Raw genomic sequence first — 17,283 nt, 5'->3', positions numbered from 1 at the left:
GAAAGGCATGCTGGAAGATTATTGCCACTGGGAATGGTGGGAAGAATTTGGTCTGTTTCTTTAGTCATAGGGTAACTGGTGGGATGGCAAGCCAGTGACTACAATCCCTGGAGGCTTCTCCAATGAAGTGCGGAGGCATCTAAATCACCTGTCACTATACTCTGGTTTCTCTTCAGATCGCATAAATCTTTCGCCTTTTAAATCACCTGTCACTAGAATAGAAAGGACTCTTGTTTTCTCTCTCTCTGCTTGGACTTCCTCTACAAAAATGGAGGGAACTTACTTCTTATACACTTCTTCCATGAGAAATAAACAACTGTCCCCCTCTCTTGCTTTTTTTCCCTTTCTTACCAAAATGGCCAGTTTGTCTAGTAGCTTCATGGCTTCCTACAATGCTTCCTTTTGCTGTCTGCCAGTCTGGAAAAAGACCTACCACTGAGTGTGCTGACCTGTGTTGAGGGTAGGGGATCCAGCTGGAGACTGCTAATGTTCTGCTGCTCTGAGATCGAGACAAATGAGTGAGATTGAGACCAATGAGGCAGAAAGGCAGTAGAAGGAACAAGGTCTTCAGGCTCCTCATTGACAGCCTCAAAGAAGAATCCAGAGTTGTCTCTGGTCTGGGAGGACTTGTCCTTTGATAGGACAGGGGGTAGGATGCCAAATCAGGACTTTGGTCATCAGGACAGTGGAACTTCTGGCCGCAGAGAGGATTAAATAGCAGCACCTCTGATGGGATATCAAATCAGAAGTATGAACATTAGGAAAGCTACTTTAGCTTCTCCATCCCCATGGGAGGTCTCTGGCCATATCCAGCTCCCTCTCTGTGACTATAAAAAAAGGCCAAAATATAAATTCTTGCTGGTCACCAGCCTAAAAGCATCTCCTGTGGCTTCAAATTCCCTAGATTGCATGATTAGCTGTGGAGCCTAACTAGAGGCAATCAGAAATTCAGTCAGAAGCCTCAGATGACAAGACATTTCTGTATACCATGGATTTCCTAATCACGGGTCCATTAACTGGGCCATTGTCTTGATTGTATCCCAAACTCTCTAAAACTGGGACTAGGAATCCAGGCAGCTTGTTCCATGGTAGGCAGTGGTCCTAACGCCCAGTGGTGACTTCTGGAGGAAGGAGGTCCTGGCGTGAAGGCAGGCATTGAAGGCCAGGGTAAATGCTGCAGAGATTTGTAACTAAGGACTTAGGCCCTGGAATCAAACTCATGTATTCACATCCCACTCTGTAAAGATGTAACCTACACTGCCTCATATGAAAGTGGTTGTAAAGTGTGAGGTAATCCACACGGAGTGCAATTATCAAGTGCCAGCACAGAATAAGCATTCAAAATGCGTTAACTAGTATTACCATGGGCCCATAGTCCCCAGGAACCCTAGCCCATCTTGCCAGAGAAGTACCACACTCACATCATTACTCAGCTCATCCATTTAATCAGAGGATTTGGGCAGCTGCAGGTTTGTCCTTCCATCCATGCTCCCCCCTGGAAGTAGCGCGCTGCTCTGTGAGTGCAGAGGTAGCAGCATCTAGCACGAGTTTTAGTCCCATTAGCAGAGGGCACTCTTTCGGCTGTGGTTTGGTTCATAGCTCCCTGTACACGGTACATCAGGGCCCAGCCTATCTGCTTCTGTCAGGCTTCGGGGCTTTCTTCACATTGTCCAGTCGGATCACAGGGCTTCACCGGGGATGTCGGTTTGGCCTGGGCTCCCTGATGAATGGAACCCCAGAAGGCCGACAATCTGAGTCAGAATTCGAAGCCGTGCACAGTGCCCACGGTGACTCCTTACCGCCGAGGCCTGTGTCGAGCCAGAAAGGAAAGCCGGTGACCTTGATCGGGCCCACGTGGATTTAGGGGTTTGCGCCTGGGCCCCTCTGGCTACCCGGGGGTGACCCCGGGCGGTCCCGGAGGCCGCGGCGCAGCTCCTGAGTGAAGGTGTCTTTGAAGCGGGCAGCGCGGCGACCTAGGGAACCCGCGGGCCCAGCCGCGAGGGCTCGAACGCGCCGGGCTGCGTCCTGGCCGCGGAGCTGGGCCTGCAGCAGTGCGAAGGCTGTGAGCTGCGCCGCACGCCGGATGGGCTTAGACTCCGACAGACGCTCCACCAGCTGCGGGCTGTAGAGCAGCGCGGCCAAGAGCCGCCGAAGAACCATTCTCGGAGCGACCCGGAACCGAGAGGCCACAGCTCTTGCTTCCGACCGACGACTCCCAAAAACGGACCACGTCTGCGCCCGCCCCGCCCCGTGACGACACTACCGCGCTGGGATTGGTCCATAGGATATCCACCTTCTGCGGCCGCTTCAGCGCGTTTCCGCTTCCGCCGCCGCCGCGGCTGCCTCGTTGATCCCTGAGTGGCGGCGTTTTCGTCTACCTCTCTGCACTATGTCCGGCGGCCTTCTGAAGGCGCTGCGCAGCGACTCCTACGTGGAGCTGAGCCAGTACCGGGACCAGCACTTCCGGGTGAGGGAGGCCGGGCCGCGAGAAGGAAGGCCCAGGGCCAGAACGCCCAGAATCGGCTTACTGTTGTCTCATTGTGTCGTTTTCCATTCTTTGGTTTCCCGAAAAGCGAAATGAGGCCCGGTGCCTCCTGGGGAACGGATGCTGAAAGGGCGTTTAGATACCACTGAATGCCTTTATCTCATAGAGAATTTGAGGCTTATTTTCCTTTCCCTTGCAGCTGCTCCCTGCAGAGGGGTTCCAGCGGCAGTAGTAACGGTGGCTTGCGTTTTCACAGGCAATGGCCTGGGAAGGTGACTTTGTGATATGAGGGGCAAAAGGTGTCCTTTTGACACCTGGAGGGAGTATGGAGGGGCGCTTTCCTGACCCAGGTACTGGGACTTTTTATTACTTTTTTAATTTTTAGAGAGGGAGCAGAAGCGGGGAAGAGTTGCAGAGGGGGAGAGAGAGGGCAAGAATCCCAAGCGGTCTCCCTGCCCAGCGGGGAGCCTAGTGCGGGGCTCCATCCCGTGACCCTGGGATCATGACCTGAGCTGAAATCAAGAGTGGGAAGCTCAACTGACTGAGCCACCCAGGTGCCCCTAAGTGCTTTTTTATTTTAAGTTAGATCAGCTTTTTGTCGTTGTGGCCCTTTCCTTCCTTGGCACAGTAGATTGGTCCTACAAAGTTCTGCGCAGTGGGCTGGGAGACACAAAGTTCAGCCTTGTCTCCAACCTTAAGGAGCCCTCGGAGTGGGAAGGTGGACCATCCCAGCTAGGCACTTTTAAGTGTCTAGGTGTCCAGATCAGAGAACTGCTGGGTTTCAGAAGAGGGAGGTTTTAGTTTGTGGGAAAAGGAAAGGCTGCAAATATTCAAGGTAGGCTGTTGAGTATCAGCAGAGGCAGTGTTGAAGTGGAGCAACACTCATCAACCACTGGTTATTTCGTAAACTTTTATCGAGTGCTGTTGCCGAAACTGCTAAGTGCTAGAGGGAGAGGGAATATTGTTTCCGTACCCTTAGAGTTTATAATCTTCTAATAGGGATTGTAAATAGTGGCAAGTAATCATAATCTAGAGCAGAAATGGCGAGGATAAGGGAATCCTGTGAAGATTCAGAAAAGGAAGACCGCTTGTGACAGGAAAGGAGGGACGTGTTTTCAGAAGAATGTGGGCAGGGGTACCTGGCTGGTTTAGGCGGTTAAGCCTCCAACTTCGCCCTGCATCAGGCTCTGTGCTGACCGCTCGGAACCTGGAGACTGTTTCAGATTTCTCTCTCTTCCTCCCGCCTCTCTCCTCCCCCTCTCCCCCTCCATCTCTCCCTTTCTCTCTCTCACCTTCCCCCTCTCTCTCCATCTCCCTCCTCTCAGTCTCCCCCACCCCCTTGCATTCTGTCTCCTCAAAAATAAATAAAACATGAGAAGAGGGTGGGCATGGGAGAATGCAAAAATGTGTTAGTAGGGTAGGGAAAAGGAAATTTTGAGGCCAAATTGAGGATGATCTTAAATTCATTCACTAAGCCAGCCGTTTTTTTTTGTTTTTTTTTTTTTTCAACGTTTTTTATTTATTTTGGGGACAGAGAGAGACAGAGCATGAACGGGGGAGGGTCAGAGAGAGAGGGAGACACAGAATCGGAAACAGGCTCCAGGCTCCGAGCCATCAGCCCAGAGCCTGACGCGGGGCTCGAACTCACGGACCGCGAGATCGTGACCTGGGTGAAGTCGGACGTTTAACCGACTGCACCACCCAGGCGCCCCAAGCCAGCCGTTTTTAAATGCTTACTATATGCCAAGCAAGATTTTCACTTCTATCACTTTTACAGTTCTTGTTGCTTTAGAAAGTTCCCTGCATCATAACCATCTTGAATTTCAGGTATCCTATGAGATTAAAACTGTGAAAAGTTTCAACTTTTTCTGTTATTCATCTGTGTGGTCTGAGGGACCTGTAACTTTATTCAGATAGTAGTAAGATACTATCATGAGGAATTTCTGGTGTTCCCTGAATGGAACCCACATGAATATTCCTTAAGTAAGTACTTACACCACAGTTGTCTTAAGCTGTAGCTGTTTGTTTGGAATAGGCTATTTGTTTGGATTCCTTACATGTGTGAGAAAAGTAGAATTAAAAAAAGAAAAGGCCTCCTGGTAATTTTAATAAATCAGTAACAGCAGTGATACAAATAAGGTGAATCTACTTTATCTAATGCCTCATTCCAAAGCTCTGAAAACTCAGGGCACCGGGGTTGCCCGGTTGGTTGAATATCCAACTCTTGATTTCAGCTCAGGTCATGATCTCAGTTTGTGGGTTCAAGTCCTGCGTGAGTTAGAGCACTGTTAGCGCAGAGCCTGCTTGAGATTCTCTCTCCCTCTCTTGCTGCTCTTCCCCCACTCTTGCATGCAAGCAATAAATCAAACAAACAAACATAAATAAATAAAATTGATGTTTATTCTTGAGAGAGAAAGAAACTTGGAGCGGGAGAGGGGCAGACAGAGAGAGAGGGAGACACAGAATCCAAAGCAGGCTCCAGGCTCATGAGTTGTCAGCACAGAACCCGATGTGGGGCTCCAACTCACAAACCGTGAGATCATGACCTGAGCTGAAGTTGGATGCTTAACGGACTGAGCCACCCAGGCATATTTTTAAAAGGGGTGCTGGGGTGGCTCAGTCGGTTAAGTGACCAACTTCAGCTCAGGTCATGATCTCGTGGTTCACGAGTTCAAGCCCCACATCAGGCTTTGTGCTGACAGCTCAAAGCTTGGAGCCTACTTTGGATTCTGTCTCTGTCTCTCTGCCCTTCCCTGCTCACTCTGTCTCTGTCTCTCTCTCTCTTTTTTTATTTTTAATTTTTTAATGTTTCTTATTTTTGAGAGAGACAGAGTGTGAGTGGGGGAGGGGCAGAGAGAGAGGGAGACACAGAATCTGAAGCAGGCTCCAGGTTCTGAGCTGTCAGCACAGAGCCTGACACGGGGCTTGAACTCACAAACTGTGAGACCATGACCTGAAATGAAGTCAGACGCTTAACTGACTGAGCCACCTGAGACGCTTAACTGATAGAGCCACGTTAATCTATCTGACGCTTAACTGACTGCCCCGAAAACTTGTTTTTAATGTAGAATGACTTGTCCTGTGTACTTTTTTTTTTTTTTTTAAATGTTTATTTATTGTCCTGTGTACTTTTTAAGGAAGTATGGGATTGGGGCTAAGACTGGGTTTGGATTCCAGCTGCAACTACTGAGTAGCTGTATGACCTTGAATAAATTACTTAACTGTCTTTTCTCAGGTGTAAAATAGGATAATAAAACAGGACCTACTTCGGGATACCTGGGTGGCTCAGTTGGTTAAGTGTCCAACTCTTGGTTTCAGGTCATGATCTAACACTTCCTGAGTTTGAGCCTTACTGTCAGCTCAGAGCCTGCATGGGATTTCTCTCTTGCATGCACGTGCTCACTCTCTCTCGCTCTGCCCCTCTCTGACCTTCCCCTGCTCACACACACTCTCTTTCAAAAGGACCTACCTCATTCTGTTCTGAGAATTAAATGCGATTCATAGGTGGAAGTCTCTGGCCTGTGGTCACTGGAGGAAGATATACCTGTTTCTTGTGTATGAGATCTATGTATATTCATACTTAAAAAAATAATAATTTGGGAGCATCTAGGTGGCTCAGTCCATTGAGTCTCCAACTTGAGCTCAGGTTGGAATCTTGTGGTTTCATGGGTTTGAGCCCGGCATCAAGCTTGCTGCTGTCAGCAAGCAGAGCTTGGGATCCTCTGTCCTTCTCTCTCTCAAAAATAAGTAAACATTAAAAACAGTAATAATTTGGAGCATACCCTTCACATTGTTCTGTACCTTTTTTCAGTGTGCTATCTTGGAGATGTTCCTTATCGCTGCATGTGGTTCTACTTTTTTCTTGGGGCTGCATAGTTTTATATTTATTGGTGTACCATAATTTATCTCATCATTTTCCCCTTGATGTGAGTTCAGATGGTTTGTCTTTTCCTCTGTTCTACCACTGAACGTGATCACATGAGATCTGTTAGTCTGAGTGACCACTGTGCTACAAAGCATTCAGAGACCAACAATGCAAAGTCTTATTAGAGTGAAGGAAGCTGGATCAACATTATATAGAGAGTAGTAAGTGAAGAAGGGAGGCCTCTTGGGAAAGTGCTCTGGGGGCCTGAGTGTGGATCTACCCAGCCACTTTCCAAACTGGAATACCACTGTATGGTTGGTGTTAGAGCCCTAACTTGAGAGCCTGAGAGCAGGTCAGTGGGTAGGGCTTCTATTTAGTCAGCATCTGTCCTGCCCATTGTGGAGGCTAGAAGAGGAGATCCAAGATGGCCAACTAGTTTCTATGCCGGCATATAAAATACTAGATCTAGCCCATGATGAGTCCCAAGTATTGTGAAGTGTGTTGGCTGAAGGCCAGTTATGTTTCTGTCTCTGGCTTCATCCTGTCTTCCAAATTAGGAAGGCTGTCAAGAACATAAGCACTTGTTTTTAGTGATTATTACATTTTCTCCTAAACTCAGAAAAATCTATGAGCATGTAAACCATCTCTTCTCTAGGAGAGTATTATAAGGGATACCTGTCTGAAAATGCATTTATTTTTCACTACAAAAAAGACCTTTCTAGTGTATTAAACTTGAACAATGAGAGAAGGATCTAATGCTGAGGATATGGAGTGTGCACGGAAAAGGCATGCCATTGGGAGCAGTGTGTTACAGAAGGAGGGCTACGTGCAACATGACTCAAGTTGTGGCTGTCTCCTAGAAGCAGTCTGGACCTGCAGATGTGCCTCCTAGAATGTGAACACCTGTCTTTCTCTCTCTCTCCCCCCTCCCTCCCTCCCTCTCCTCCCCTCTCCCCCCCTCTCCCCCTCCCTCCCTCCCTCTCCCTCCCTCCCTCTCCCTCCCTCCCTCTCTCTCTCCCTCCCTCCCTCCCTCCCTCTCCCCTCTCTCCTTTTGGCAAGGAATTTGTGGTAGACTGGGATGATGAGAAAGAAGCTGATTCCCAAATCAGAACTAATTGCCATACTTTGAATACTGTTTAAGCAGGACTCTTCTTAGATTGTGTTGCTTAACTTTTTCTCTATTTGAAATTCCAGGGTGACAATGAAGAACAGGAAAAATTACTGAAGAAGAGCTGTACGTTGTATGTTGGAAATCTTTCCTTTTACACAACTGAAGAACAAATCTATGAACTTTTCAGTAAAAGTGGCGACATAAAGAAAATCATTATGGGCCTGGATAAGATGAAGAAGACAGCATGTGGGTTCTGCTTTGTGGAGTATCCTTCCTATGTGTCTGGCATAAGCTATTGGATGAGGGTGGGCCTAGAGTGGCTAGTCACCTGTTGAAAAATTGAGTGAGGCCATCCACTAATTAGCATCCCTGTACTTAACCTCTCCTTCTTCCTTCATCTCCCTCTTAACTTCCTGTCCAATGTGTCTACACTCTTGAATTGTGAAAGCTGGTAACATTTACATCCTGTTCTGAAATCCATGCTTTTGTTTATAACTGATTCTTTAAGAAACAATCTGTTGACAGTATATGCTCGTGATATTTACAAAAGTCCAAAGCGGGGGCACCTGGGTGGCTCGGTTGTGTCCAACTCTTGATCTCAGCTCAGGTCTTGAGTTCAGGGTAGTGAGTTCAAGCCCCATGTTGGGCTACATGCCCACAGTGGGCGTGAAGACTACTCAAAATGGGGGCGGGGTGGGGGTGGAAAGCGGACCAAAAGCTGACCAAAAGTTCAAAGGGTATAGTGAAAACCTCTGTACTATTCTAAACCTAGAGACTGTTACCAGTCTCTTGGGTATCTTTCCAGAAGTGATCCTGTGGATATGTAGTAGCATACTGCATGCACTAATTTTTGCCCTCTACCTTAGAGATTGTTTTATGTTAGCATATGTAGGTGTACCTCTTTTTTAATGGCTGTACAATATTTCATTATGTAGATATATAGAACTTGATTTTATAGGTCAAAACCAAACAATTTACTTCTCTGGAAATTGTATAAATGTTGGACTTCCTGGATTTATCATTTGGGGGGTTTTTCCCCAATATTTTCGTATTTGGTCATTTTGCTTTATATATTCTGAGAAATTTCCCAGACTTGATCTAACAGCGTGTTTTTAAAAACTTTTTTTTGTGTCCCAGATTACCATTTCTTTTTTCTTTTTGGCAGGTTGTATTTATGCTGTAAATTTTCCTTAAATGTCTGGTGATCCCTAGGTTTCTGATCATAATCAGGGAAAGGCTAAGGCTAACTTTGTAGACCCCAGCAGATCTTCTCTCTCAAGTTTCTGCCTTGCCTTTGGGATGTGTGGGTTTCCCAAATGCTAGTATGAAAGGGATTTTATTTTGTCATAATAACTTCAAAGACACTGCCCTAACCCTAGTTCCTCCAATTTGTTCAGAATTCTGTCACTCTCTTTTTATTTGCCTAGGATTAAATGCCTTCCTGCTACTGGGTCGTCTTCCCACATATAGACCTTTAATTAAACCGTTTGCTGTCTCACACTTGTAAGAGCCTCATGTGTTTGCTGTCTCCTTTAAGCTTCTTCAAGAATATTTCAAACTGTGACTTTCATTCATCAGCAGTCTTCCATCAGCTTTTGTTGAATCTCTGGTTTCCTGATGGCCTTTTCTGTTCTTTGGGTGTATCTTTTCTGTCATTTTAATTGGGTCTTGAGAAGGAAATGAGGAATATGCTCACTCTGTCAGCTTGAAATGGAAGCCCTACTTAACCTATTCCAAACTTGTGATTTTGGTATTTGATTTCTAGGCTCTGCAAGCTTCTTCCATTCTCCTGTCAGTCACAGAGGACAAGAGTGCTCAGATTTTATATCTGCCTCTTCACAGGGAGAACAATGAGAACACAAAAAGCAAAGAAAATCTACCTTATAGTTAATAATCAGTCTGTCTTGGCTTTTGCATCTGTCTTGTAGGTCAGAGATTCACAATCATAATAGCAAATACCCAAAGGAAAGGCTGCTGTGGACAGTGGTTTCTCTCAGTTTGCCCTTTTCTCATGTCATTCAGCAAAAAAGTTATTGAATGCCTCTTCTGTGCCAGCAGTGTAGGTGTTGGACACTGGAATTTCTGCAAGTGCTTCCTTACCTGTGTAATTAAAGACATAGAGGGAAAGGGGCGCCTGGGTGACTCAGTCGGTTAAGCATCTGACTGCTCAGGTCATGATCTTGTGGCTTGTGAGACTGAACCCAGCTTCGGGCTCTATGTTGACAGTGCAGAGTCTGCTTGGGATTCTCTCTTCCTCTCTCCCTTTCTCTGCCCCTTCCCTGCTTGTGCATGTTTTTGCTCGCTCTCTCAAAATAAGCCTTAAAAAAAAAAAAAAAAAAAAGACATGGGAAAAAATCTAGATCAGCATTTCCCTGAACCCAGCCAATGATCATAATTGCTTATGGAGGTTTTTTTAATATGTAGATTTTTAATGTTAATTTAGTTTGAGAGAGCATGTGCATGAGCAGGGGAAGAGCAGAGAGCAAGAGAGAGAATCCCAAGAAGGCTCCCCAACTCTCAGCATGGAGCCCCACGTGGGCCTTGAACTCACGATCCATGAAATCATGAACTGAGCTGAAATCAAGAGTTGGATGTTTGAGCCATCCAAGTGTCCCTGGAGATTTTTTTTTTTTTTTGTAATACCACTCCAAAGATAGATTTAGTAGACCTAATTAAATAGATTTGGAAACAACTAACCTGATAGAGTCTTTCCTTCTAATGAAATGCAATGGCAATTCCATATGCACTGTAATCTCTTTTTTATTAAGGTTGTTGAATATACAGTTTCAGATTTGGATGCTTTTGTTTCTTTGGATAAGAAGTGTGCAGTTTGTGATCCAAACCTGCACTGAACATATTTATACTTTACAAACCAAAATATGGGGACAGTGGGACCAAATCATTATCAGCAAGATTCTCCAGGAAATCTGTCAGTAGCCCTGGATAAATCTTAGTTGACCCTGTTAGTGCTTTTGGACCAACCTCAAACAAGCTTGTGCAAGCCAGATTACTGTCTCTGAAATCTATTTGGTTGGATTTGTTTTTGTATTCTTTCTTATCTCAGCTTCATTTAGATGTTTCCTGTATTTCTAAAAATGTTTGGAGAAATGCTATATAGTGTTCCTTAATACTTCCACTTAAGATACTATTCAAGAGCAGATGCAGAAAATGCCATGAGGTACATAAATGGAACTCGTCTGGATGACCGGATCATTCGCACAGACTGGGACGCAGGCTTTAAGGAGGGCAGGCAGTATGGCCGTGGGCGATCTGGGGGCCAGGTATGCAGGAAGGTTCTCTTGGCTCAGGGTTTGCCTGGGATTTCAGTCCTAGTGACAAGATTTTATCAGTTTGTGTTTGCTCTTGTAGAAAATAACTTTGTGCCTATAACCCTCGCTTAAAGGGAATCTGAAAACTACCCATTAGGATTGGTAAATTATAGATTGTATACATTTTCACAAGCAACCATTATTGGACTTCTGCCAGGGCCTAGATATTTTGTACCTGCAAGTGTCTAGAACAAAAGGAAAATGCACTGAAATAAGTTCTAAGTTTTTATTTTAAAAAATAGCCTAACTTGAGTAATCTTTGGAGTATGCTACTTTTGAATGCTGGTGAAAGAGTATGAGCATAATGTTTGGTAAAAAACTGTTAGTAGGGGCACTTGGCTGGCTCAGTCAGTAGAGATGTAATTCTTGGTCTTGGTTGTGAGTTCAAGCCCCACGTTGGGTGTAGAACTTACTTTATTTGCTACCCCAATCTTCTCTATAATGTAACTTGTGTTCTTTCCAATTAAGGTACGAGATGAGTATCGTCAGGACTATGACGCTGGGAGAGGAGGCTATGGAAAACTGGCCCAAAACCAGTGAGTGGTGAGAGCCCCATCGTGAAAACTCAGTCCTTTGGCCTGTTCAATTTGCCATTCATTACCCAAGGTCTACAAACCTGTCCACTTGTACCATGCTTTGATCAAGGTCTCTTCTGAGCTGGAAGCCTTTTCCTGGTTTTCCTTTGAAAACTATTAAAGGACAGAATCCAAAAGAATGCCTTTAAATCTGTAGTCTTACAATCTTGGCCATGTGTCAGGTTACCAGGTCAGAATTTGTGTTCCATGGCAACAGATTCGATCTATGATGTTGATCTGTCAGCCCCAAACACCACACTTCTTTTAGGAAGATGGAAAAATTTTTAAATGGATAGTACGATCACAGTCTACATTGGGGCCTGGAATTATTAAAAATTAGGTTTGCAGGAGATAAAATGTAATAAATGGGGCTTTGCTATGTTGTACAGCTTTGTTCTGTTTAGAAGTCTGACAACTACATTTGTTTCTGGGTTGAGTTCTAATCTCTAAAGGCAAATTTAGGAGTCAGGGCAACTTCCTAAATTGTTGGAGCAAAAGTAAGCCTTAGACTGTAAGCCAGGGGATACCACCAGCTTATATACTATATGTATTAAGACTTGAGTATTTATTATTTTATACATTTTTCAAAAGATGTGTTTTACTTAGAGCTACAGAAGGGTTTATGCATCAGACTGATTTGTTTTCAGAATGATGTTAGGAATGGACTGGGTTTAAAAAGGGCTTGAAGATCAAGAGAACACAAAACAAGAACAATCAGAATTGCTTCCCTCAGGAAATGTGTTTTGGCTAGTTCTCATATTGAAGTCTGTCTTGTTTTTTCCTTAATTGTGCTTAGAGAAGGGAGTCTACAAAATTTATTTTGTATTCATAAGGCATAAGTTGATTTCTCTAATATAACTGTTAGTCTAAATAATTTTCCCTGACATATAAGTGAAACTTTCTCATCTATCAACAAAGTATCTCCTAACTTCTAAGGTTTGTGAGAGTTGAAGTACCTTAATAGGAACATCTTTCATATTAAAGTATAGGTTCTCTCATTAAGTTCAAGTTGATTACTTGGATTAAGAGCTATGACTAGCTGTAAGTGCATAATTTGCAGATGTTTAATGAAGACATAACACTCTTCATTTGAAATATTTCTTTTACGCTGTACTTTGAATTAATGTATTTTATAATGTTGTAGTAAAACGTAACTCAGATTTCCACAGACAGTGGCTCCTTTTTGAATTGTTGAACCAAGTTATCATCTCTGCCCATCACCTATAAAGAGAGACACTGGAACTCTTCCTCTGGAATATTTGAGTAATGTGCAGAATTTACATGTCTAATAGCGAGCTCGTGAGTCACATGGGGGTAGCGGCTGTTGTAGTGCATGCAAATATGAACATTGCCGTCACTGCAGAAAATTCTGTTGGACACTGTTGGGTCAGCTGCTTAGAGCTTACACTGGTCACTGTTCATAAATGGGCTTTGTCGTGACAAGAGCGTCACTCTCCCAAACAGTACATGTTATTCAGTACAAGAGAACACACGTTTATAAAGGCATTTAGTTTATTTTTCAAAAAAATATTTTTGCTAGAAGGTTTGAGTAATTTTACATGATCACAATCTTTAAATAAATTCTTTTTCTGTCCAAAGGTACCATTTAAGTGAACAGCTTATCTAGGCCTGTTTTTGTAACACCCAAATACAATTTGCATTTCTCTGACGGTATATTCCCTAGGTCTTAATTATCTATAGGCCAGGAGGCAGAGCCTCGCACATAATAGAAGTAGGTGCTTTACAACTGTTGATTAGTTTGGTTTCTTAACATAATTAAACAGAGCAGGTAGTCAGTATATTCAATTCACACTATTTATTATTAACATACTTTTTCTCGTGTGAAGGGTCTGATCCACCCAGAGCTCTCCCAGTCAGCCCTTCTCACCCGGGGAAGCAGTGAACACTACTGCAAAGAAAAAGGGCAGCTCTTCCACTAGTCAGGGCTGTTGTTTTGTTCCAACCGTGACTCCAAGATGACAGTGTCACTCAGAAGTAGAAAATATAATGCAAAGCCAGAAAGTGGGGATATTGGCAGCAACTGCTTCTTTTCCCTTCCTTAAGAGGTTCCCTTTCTTCTTAAGAGAACTAAAAGTTGAATTAAATCCACATTCATGGCTACAGATTTAACATAAGGACAAATCACTGGAAATAAACAACAGACTAGTAATTTGCTGATGGACCGGGCAGCTTGAAGGCACATCATAAGCAGCTTTTAGTTTGTACAAGGCCTGCACTCAACCTCAAAAGCATAAGGTCTGCCCACTTTGTGGACACCCAAACAATTCAGTGCCAAGCTAGTGACAATAAAACAATGCCTGTCTCTTCCACCAGCAGCCCAGACTATATTTAAAAAATGTCTTTGTTGCAAAGAAGCAATTATTGCAAACATCAGGACAGAGGCCCCTCTGATGTAGGGTTTGGGCTAATAGAGGTTTACACCTAATCACAAGGGGGAAAAGCAACTCTGTATGCTAAAACTGAGTTTCACGAATAGAAGAACATTTTGAACCATACTTAAAACATCTGACATTTAGGCAAAAGCAAGCTTGACAGTGCACCTCAAGGTGCCCTATGAAGCTGGAAGTGAAAGGGAAGCGGGACTTGGACAGCTTACTGTAGTTACCTCTGAGCACCCCTGCTTGCCTCAGCGCCGAGGAGGTGACTGTTTCTCAGACTGGAGGAAACCGGCAACTCCACTTTTGAGCATTAAAGATTCAGAACACAGTTCTGCCTCTTCTACGTGCCTGGTTGTCAGTGAGGAGGTGAGATGGAGCTCTAAAGTATAAAACACTGTGAATCCACAGCCTAGTTACTGGCCACTGCATAACTGCCCCCTTCTCCCATTAGGCAAATGTCTTACATGCAGATTTGAAAAAAATCTCATGTTTGCATAATTAGCTAATGTCAGAAAACCTCAGGATCTCTTCCTCACTTTAAATTGTCATCTTTGCAAATGCTGACAACACAAGCCTAACTGTAGCAGCATAAAGTGCCTCTGATCTCAGTCCTTTTAGCGACCTGAAGCACAGTAAGAAATACTGACCTGGTTTTACACGAAGTCTAGAGGAGTGTGGAGAATGCTGGGGCTCTTTACAATGTAAACACTGGTGTTGGTGCTTGGAATGTCAGGGGATGGGAACCCTGCGTGTAAACATGTTCTGACTCTACCTTCAACTGCTGGAAACCTTACCTCACGGCCAAGTTTAACTGCACGTTTTAGCTTTTTATTTCCAACACCCCACACCTAACCAGGCATAAATCCAAGTATCTTCTGTCATTTACCTGGTATTTGGTGTAAGCTTCTGAGGTGCTTACACACACCTCTGTTGTTTTTTCTGCCCCAGTTCAGAAAAGGTAATTGAGTAGTTTAACATGCATCTTTCCTCGTTTCCTTTCTTTTCAAATATCACAAAAGGCTAGAATAAAGATGCAAGATCCATTACTTTAATCCTAATGCAGCGAAGTATTAGGACAGGGTTGCTTCTGCTTTTCCCCAGAAGACGAGGTTGATAGAAGTGAAAAAAGGACTCCAGCTCTGGAGTCTCAGGGTTGGTCAACAAGAGGCCAACTGAGGGAGCCCTGCATGCTGCTGAGATCACTAAAGAGGTAGGAGCAAAAAAAGTCTAGTAACATCTGCTGTGCTCCTGTGCAAGCAAGTCTTACTACTTTTCCTCTTCTCCCCACCCATCTGCAAAAGACCTGGTCAGTCTTTAGTTCTGAAGATTAATATTTAAACACCATTGAAATAGAAAGGTATTTGTCACATCTTAGACAACACAAGGGTAGTGACAACTTGTAAATTACTCTTGGAAAGGCTGAATTCTCATGTGGTTGACTACTAGTCTGATGGATATTAATGTTTTTTAATAAATCCAGAGAATTCAGTGTTCCAGCAAAAGCCTTTATAAGATTTAGGCATTTGTTGTAATTCTTAAAGCCAAGATTGAAATTTTCTCATGTGTTAAAATAACTGGACCCCTCCCCCCCCACCCCCCAAAAAAAAGCTGTTGTCTTGAATCAACTCCTCCCAAAGTAGGCACTGCACTTATAAGTGTGCTTGTCTAAATAGAACACACCAGTCAGGTTTTGGCCACTTCTCACCCTTTCAAAAGGAATGCAATTCACTCTGCAAGACTCATCTGGAGAAGGAAGTCCATGAAAGGTGCAGCAGGTTAAACAGGACTGGGTTTGTCAAAACCACCACTCCTAGCTACCCTTTACACCCCAGGGAACAACGATCCTTCTCAAAGTTATGTTGTATCAAAAACATCCTGCACTTTTAGGTTCTGGGATTAAATTTTAAACCTGTATTCAGTTCACGTCTAAGTAAATTTCAAAAGCTGCACCAAATCTACTAGGCTTTTTTTTTAATACTCTGCACTGCATGCTCTGTCTATATGCATGCGTTTGGATAATAAATATTAAATATGGGGGAAACACGGAATCCATAAAATTAAAAATGAAACCAAACTGAACATTAAAAAATAGTACACGGTAGCTAGAGAAATGAATAGGGCAAAAAACAAATTTGAGGTAACAATAGTGGCCCAACACCACTGATCTGAAATATCTGTAAAAATTCAAATAAGTGTTTGGAGATTCAAGTAACAAACCATCTGCTTCAACTTGGTCAGACCTTCCAGAGTCCTGCTGAGTTTCAGTCCATGAGCCGGCACTCACACAGCTCCTTGTAAATCCTCTTCCGCACTCGGGGCATGTCCTCTTGGGAAAACTGGAAAGGCTGCTCTAAGGCGAGGCACTTGCAGTACTGCAAAGGTCCCAGAAACACTTAAATGGCATATGGAGCTTTGATGCAGACCTAACAGAATGGGGCCTAAGGTGGCATTTTAAAGTTTAAACTCGTTGTAAAAACATTGTTTTGAAACATTTGCCTCCAAATTATATAGTCAACTTTCCAGGTAAGTATATGGTTGGGGGTCTCCCCTCTCTCCCCCAAACAACACTGTGAGAAACAGAAATTGATGAAGAGGCTCCAACTCTTTCCAAGGTGCTACCTGCTGAGACTGCCACTCCACCTAAAGTGGTCTTTTAAGTGAGAACTTCGGTTTGCTTACAAACCCCAGACATTCATGAGTCAAAGGAATGAGCCCATCTTCCATGATCTTTGCAAATCTCTATAAATTCATGGGTTATACACAATTTCTTCGTAAATGTAATGTATGACAAAATTTTCATTAATCCTTTTAGACCACTAAGGGAACCCACAGCATGAGAAAGCAGTTTTTCAATGTGGCCCTTATTTAAAATGTAATTAATTTTGTTCTGTGGTTAAAGACCACTTGCCAAAGGTTAAAAAAAAAAAAAAAAAAGTAGTTAATTCTGCAAATGCCAAGGGTCTACGATACAGACAGATTCAGACCAGTCTCTAGTGTGCCTAACCTCTGATAAGACATGTACACCAGAGGAGGAGATATTCGGGTACCTGTGCCTAATGCCAGGTACATAACAACAGGGGCTCCCATCTCTCCTTTCTAAACCCAACAAATTTAATTCACACATTCCAAATTCTGGATAAACAGATTTCTTTACCTGGAGCACAAAGACTCCACAGTCACTGTCATTTTTCTGTTGTGGAATACACTAAAGAGAAAAACAAAATGATCATTAAAATAAGACCAAGTACTCATCTTCCGATAGGAAAATTTGTTTTTATGGAAAAATAAGTAAAAGAAACTTGTCTGTCCAGGACAGCTGGTGTACTAGTATAGATCTCTGGTATTTAAAGTGTGTGATTTTACAGAGGCATCAAAAGAGCTAGCAACCAAATGTATAGAACCTTCGGCTAAATATGAGAAATAGGAAATCAAAACCCTGTTTTAAAACTTGATTTGGATAGTTTTGCTATCAGATTACTGACAATGGAATCAAAATGGAATTGTGGATCAGAAAGCATA

The 17,283-nt window shown here is 43.5% G+C and overlaps 3 protein-coding genes across 8 annotated transcripts in view; 1 reads left to right on the top strand and 2 right to left on the bottom strand.

The window, feature by feature from the left end:
• Positions 1-1,429: 1,429 nt before the first annotated feature.
• Positions 1,430-2,205, bottom strand: NCBP2AS2 (NCBP2 antisense 2 (head to head)). Its single transcript, XM_042903744.1, has one exon. It carries the CDS (start codon positions 2,158-2,160, stop codon positions 1,861-1,863), a length of 300 nt encoding a protein of 99 aa, XP_042759678.1. The 5' UTR covers positions 2,161-2,205; the 3' UTR covers positions 1,430-1,860.
• Positions 2,115-17,283, top strand: part of NCBP2 (nuclear cap binding protein subunit 2) — a 33,799-nt gene continuing 18,630 nt past the window's right edge. Inside the window, exons 1-4 of one of the 2 annotated variants that reach the window (XM_042903743.1) lie at positions 2,115-2,467; positions 7,545-7,726; positions 10,604-10,742; positions 11,259-11,326. In XM_042903743.1, the coding sequence (XP_042759677.1) occupies positions 2,390-2,467; positions 7,545-7,726; positions 10,604-10,742; positions 11,259-11,326 (467 nt within the window). In that variant the 5' untranslated portion in view covers positions 2,115-2,389. Of the gene's footprint in view, positions 2,468-7,544; positions 7,727-10,603; positions 10,743-11,258; positions 12,622-17,283 lie in introns of those variants that run through there. The other variant, XM_042903742.1, reaches the window with a different exon arrangement.
• The window catches only part of SENP5 (SUMO specific peptidase 5), a 48,712-nt gene continuing 46,641 nt past the window's right edge, over positions 15,213-17,283 (bottom strand). For all 5 annotated transcript variants that reach the window (XM_042903737.1, XM_042903739.1, XM_042903736.1 and 2 more), the window contains 2 exons: positions 16,919-16,969; positions 15,213-16,136 (listed from right to left, as the gene is read on the bottom strand). In XM_042903737.1, coding sequence (XP_042759671.1) covers positions 16,026-16,136; positions 16,919-16,969 — 162 coding nt within the window. In that variant the 3' untranslated portion in view covers positions 15,213-16,025. The remainder of the gene's footprint in view (positions 16,137-16,918; positions 16,970-17,283) is intronic.

Source organism: Panthera leo, chromosome C2 (assembly GCF_018350215.1).
Source record: "Panthera leo isolate Ple1 chromosome C2, P.leo_Ple1_pat1.1, whole genome shotgun sequence".
NCBI classification, from domain to species: domain Eukaryota; kingdom Metazoa; phylum Chordata; class Mammalia; order Carnivora; family Felidae; genus Panthera; species Panthera leo.
The sequence above is the reverse complement of the archived record's forward strand: the minus strand, read 5'-3'. Positions and strand labels throughout refer to the sequence as shown.

Bases quoted from the DNA above. Each gene is read 5' to 3' on its own strand.
- NCBP2AS2 (XM_042903744.1), bottom strand. From the start codon at position 2,160: ATGGTTCTTCGGCGGCTCTTGGCCGCGCTGCTCTACAGCCCGCAGCTG.